General features: G+C 40.5%; 1 protein-coding gene across 1 annotated transcript in view; it reads left to right on the plus strand.

Annotated features, from left to right (window-relative positions):
* Positions 1–4,819, plus strand: part of LOC107090128 (E3 ubiquitin-protein ligase RNF144B-like) — a 28,415-nt gene extending 23,596 nt beyond the window's left edge. Inside the window, exons 6-8 of the mRNA XM_015383329.1 lie at positions 1,389–1,601; positions 1,692–1,781; positions 3,795–4,819. Of these exons, the coding sequence (XP_015238815.1) occupies positions 1,389–1,601; positions 1,692–1,781; positions 3,795–3,950 (459 nt within the window). The 3' untranslated portion in view covers positions 3,951–4,819. The remainder of the gene's footprint in view (positions 1–1,388; positions 1,602–1,691; positions 1,782–3,794) is intronic.
* The last annotated feature ends 313 nt before the right edge of the window (positions 4,820–5,132 follow it).

Here is a 5,132-nt window from a genome sequence, read left to right on the forward strand (position 1 = left end):
GCCCTGCAGAGTGGAATAATAGAGATAGAATGAAGCAGAATGATGAAATGGGGGTCCATATGTCCTCCAGCAGTCTAAGCCTATAGCAGCATAACTATAGAGATAGCTCAGGATAAACTGAGCCATTTTAACTATAAGCTTTGTCAAAAAGAAAAGTTTAAAGCCTAGCCTTAAAAGAAGACAGGGTGTCTGCCTCACATACTAAAACTGGTAGTTGGTTCCATAGGAGAGGACGCTGACAACTAAAAAATCTGCCTCACATACACAGGTATGGCTCCAGGACTCCTGACTACGTCTTAACATCAGTAAAACAGTCCGGATTTTTTCTCCCGACAACCAGTCGAGAGTGATGATCAATAGATACAGACAGGATGTGATTGAATATTTTAAATTTCTAGAGTGGTCTTTGATTCTAACTTAGAGCAGAATGTAAAGACAATCTCCAATATAATTAAGTTTAATCTTTCTAACTTTAAACATATAAGATCCTCTCAGACTATAGAATCAGCCAAAGCTTGTATGCATGCTGAGATATTTAGCCATATAAACTACTGCCACACCACAGGGTCTCACACCTCACAGGCCAATCTAGAAAAGCTTTTATTTATCATTGTTGTAACATTTGAAGTCAATACAACATTTTTAATCGTTATCAGATATTTATGGATGTGCTTTAAACTGACTCGCTCCTCCCCTAACAGATTTTATATGCCGAAAAAAACAGTAATAGAATAAACAGCAGAGCTCAGCGGTGTAGAGCCTAATTTGGTCGAATGGTTTCGTCCATCAGAGGAACACGGGCAGAGAACACACTGCCAGGCCATATTACGGTCTGGGGGGGGGGGCCCACCAGAAGTTTTAATGTTGGTTGAAAGCTAACCAGACATGTGTTCACAGGTAAATTGATCTGTTTTCTTGGCCCTGCTTACCTAATGTTATTGTGATTTTTATTGGCGTCTTATCTGTTTTTTCCCCACTCTGTTCTCCATTAGGATCTTGTTTAATGTTTATGTTTTTTTTTTACCTGCCTTAGGACAGCAAACGCAAATTAGCTGCTGTGCTAATTCAGGATATTTACATTGATGCTTTAAGGCGACATGTTGACGAATGTGCATTGTCTGAATTCAAATAAATAAATTAAAAAAAACAAGGAAGGGAAAGAAAATAAAATCCTCCTCAGATTCCCTCTCTTTATGTTCTTCCTTTAACATATTTGTATCTTATTGTTTTAAATCCTGCATTTTTATCACTCTGCTGTTCCTGTTTCTTCCTGTTTGAGCCGCTGAGAACAATAATCAGGGCGCACTTGGACAGTCCCTCTCTGACGCTTCTGTCCTGAATAATTAACCCAGTTCAGGCCCAGCTCCTCGCTCGGCTGCTAAATACAGATTCCTCACATCGGTGAGGAAAATCCAGCGGCCCTCATGCTCTCAATAACTGTTTTCCTGTTGCACCCTCATGCTCTCAACAGTGACTCGGACGTGTCCATCAAGCAGTGCCCGATGTGTGGCGTGTACATCGAGAGGAACCAGGGCTGTGCACAGATGCTGTGTAAGAGCTGCAAACACACGTTCTGCTGGTACTGTCTGCAGAACCTGGATGTGAGTCTCAAGCCTCCCAGAGCAATAAACACCTGCATTGTTCTAACGTTGATCTGTCCCAACGAGCTCTTTAACTTGTTCTAAACGCAGGGCGACATCTTCCTGCGGCATTACGATAAGGGCCCCTGCAGAAACAAGCTGGGACACTCCAGGGCCTCAGTCATGTGGAACAGGACACAGGTGAGGTTGCCAAGCAGGAAGTTTGTTCATTTCAGCTGTGAGGTCTTTGTTTGAGCAGCTCCGCCTCCAGAACAGCCGGTCTGAGAAGCAGGTTCTGGCATGCAAGGGTTTTCATTTCTCTCTCCCTACCAGCTCCAAAACAAATGATGTCACACCTGGGGAAGGCACTAGTTGCAATATGTAGATATTTGGTTTCATGAGATATGAGCCATCAGAAATTAAGTAAGAAAAAATTATTTTTAGAGAACATTTTAGCAGCAGGGTGCTTTGCAGCATAAAAACTTGTCATTTTGTACACAGTGTATATAAAGCACATTTCGTTCAATACAGCTTTCAAGACATTTCCATTTTCAAAGTGCAGCACTGATAAAAAGTAAGCAGCCGACTGGAAAAAACAATCTAGAAATAAGTAAAAAGTTCTTAAATTAAGGATATTTACTGTTAATTTCAGTAGGTAAATGAGATTTTGAGTTTGCGAATGGAATGAGTTTTTTTACTCTTAAAACAAGATAATTAGATAATATGCAATTGAATTAAGACAATGCAATTGTGTTTTCTTATTTTAAGTGTAAATTGTCTCGTTCCATTGGCAAGATGTCTCCTTTACCTCCTGAGTCAGGGAACAAATGCATTTATTTTAAGAAAAAATGACAAATCTAGATATCAATTGTTCCCAGTGATAAAATATAAACATAAGACTGTATATGATTTACAGTTTCCAACATTCAGGGTTTTTTTTTTTTAAACCCCATTTGGGAAGAAACTGGAATCTGCTGGTCCTGCATCGGATGCTTCGAAGCCTCTTCCCAGAGGGCAGCAGGGAGAACAGTCCATGGTGGGGGGGTGAGGGGTCATTTCACCCCACGCAGCGCTGAGATGAAATGTCTTTAATGGAGGGAAGAGGAGCCCTGATGATCCTCTCTGCTGTTCTCACTTTCTTCCAGTCTGAGGCGCTGCAGCCTCCACACCACACAGTGAGACAGCTGGTCTCAGCTGCTGTAGAAGGTGGTGAGGATGGGTGGGGGCAGGTGGGCTCTCCTCATCCTCCTCAGGAGGTCCGTGCGCTTTTGTGCCTTTTGGCGGTCATATAGACGCGGGATCGATGTCTGATTTGTAGCATTTAAACGGCATATTCCGAGCTGTTCTTGGCTGCTGCCTTGAGGCGCCGGCATGTTACCCTATTATACTTCAGAACAAATTGCAGTAAAATCATTAAAACATGAATTATGTATACAGGAAATCATTAAAACATTAGAACCATCATATAAAATCAAAAATCTATCAGCACTGCAAAAACTACACTGCAAAAACTAAAGTCTAGCTCAGTCCAATTTTCTGGAAATAAGTTTTTTTTTCCTTGATTTGAGCAGGTAAGAACATTTGTCAATGGAATAGGAACACTTAAAATTAAAATAACTCAAATAAAACTCAAATCTCATTTCAAGCCTGATATTAAAGGATCTTATTTTAAGGGCAAAAATACTTATTCTATTGGCAGATCATCTTATTTACATAAAATTGAAGAAATTATAAAATATTTGGCTTAAAGCAGCTTTTCACCTGGATTTATTAGCAGACTACCAATCAAAGTCAGCTCTAAACAGGTGGGTGTTCTGCCTTGATTTAGGGGAATTTAGGAATTTTTTTGCAGCAACTGTCATTAAATTATGGCAGTCATGTTGGATCCTTGAGTTACTCTGCAAAAATTTGAAGTCTAAATAAGTCATTTTTTTTCTTTAAATAAGTGCGTCTTTTATTTAATTAAGGAGGTACAGTAAGTGAGACATTTTTCCAATGAAAGAAGACAATTTACAATTAAAATAAGAAAAAATGTTGCATATTGTCTTATTTAAAGTGCATATTATCTAATTATCTTATTTTAAGAGTAAAAATACTAATTCCATTGGCAAACTATCTTATTTACCTGCTCAAATTAAGTGTAAATACACTTAATTTAAGACATTTTTATTTATTTCTCGATTGCAGTGTAAAATCTGTGTTTTTTTTCTGCAGGTGGTGGGCCTCCTGATGGGCGCCAGCCTCATCGTGCTGGTGACATCCCCCCTCCTCCTGCTGGCCTCGCCCTGCATCCTGTGCTGCGTCTGCAAGCCCTGCAGCAGAAAGAAGAAGAAGAAGAAGAAGAGGGACCCCAGCCCCTCATCATCATAGCGGCTTCAGCCCCCATGTGCCTCTACCAGGATAACTCCACTAGCCTCCTGAACACCACAGAAGGTGCAAAGTGTTGGATGAACTTTGGAAAGTAAAGTTTTTGTTTTTCTTCTGTAGAGACCGTGGCCCCTTTAGCGGGCTGCCTTGATAGATGAGTAAAAACTTTAATGTTAAACTTCAGCCGACAGCTGTCCAGTCGTCACTCTGTCTCAGTGTAAATGTGTGGAATGTGAGTCCCCCCTTCCTTTTGCAGCGGTTACTTTCCGATGCATAGCAGCCTATAACTGGACAGCGGGTACTGAATGTTTTGCTGCACAGGGCTCTTTCTTTAACTCTCCTCTGCACACACACACACACACACACACCTTCACACACTCAGATCAAAGTGCAAAGCCACCCTCATGTGCCAAACATCACGATGCCAAACCAGAGGCGTTAAGGGCTCAAGTGCCTCTCTGTACAGTTCCAGGTGCTTGGTGTGATTTCTTTTGCCTTCCATTCTACCTATACTGTATCTTATGCAAAAAAGGAAGAAAAAGAAACTCTGAAAGTAGAAAATAGTTGAAAATCACACAGGGCTGGAGGACTTTGGTGAATATATGATGGTCTTTATTAATTGGTGAAGGTAGCAGATAGCAAAACACTAGCTGTTTAAAATCTGTGTGGAGATGAGACCTAGTCAGACGCTGGATCTGTGTTTCAACCTGGCTTCTGTTCCAGACCAAAGGCTGTAATATAGAATCTATACTTTGCAAAAATGTGTTAATTTAATATTTATGTTTTTTTTTCTGTCTATTACTGTCTGTCATTTCTATGTTACTGTTTATGTTTCAGCATTTTCTAAACGCATCATTACAAATAAAAACGTTTTATCAAATGATTCTTCATGAGATCTTTTTTTTTTAAACACATACCTGAGAAGAGGAAAAGAGAAATGCAGCTATGCTTTCTGTTGGAAAAGCAATGAGCTCCAAACATTGGCTCCTGTCTCAAAACTCCTCAAACAGGTTTGCTCCGCGTTTATAAGGCAAGATAGCTGTCAATAAAAACGTATATGTAGTGTATCTGGGATGCGGTGGCGGTGCGGGGGAAAGGCGTGCCTATGGTCAGACGCTTCGGTCCTCAACTCAGCCATCACAGGTTCGAGTCCCAGCCTTATGATCTTTTGCTCATCTCCCTTTC

The sequence above is a fragment of the Cyprinodon variegatus genome, unplaced genomic scaffold (genome assembly GCF_000732505.1).
Source record: "Cyprinodon variegatus isolate N-32 unplaced genomic scaffold, C_variegatus-1.0 Scaffold282, whole genome shotgun sequence".
NCBI classification, from domain to species: domain Eukaryota; kingdom Metazoa; phylum Chordata; class Actinopteri; order Cyprinodontiformes; family Cyprinodontidae; genus Cyprinodon; species Cyprinodon variegatus.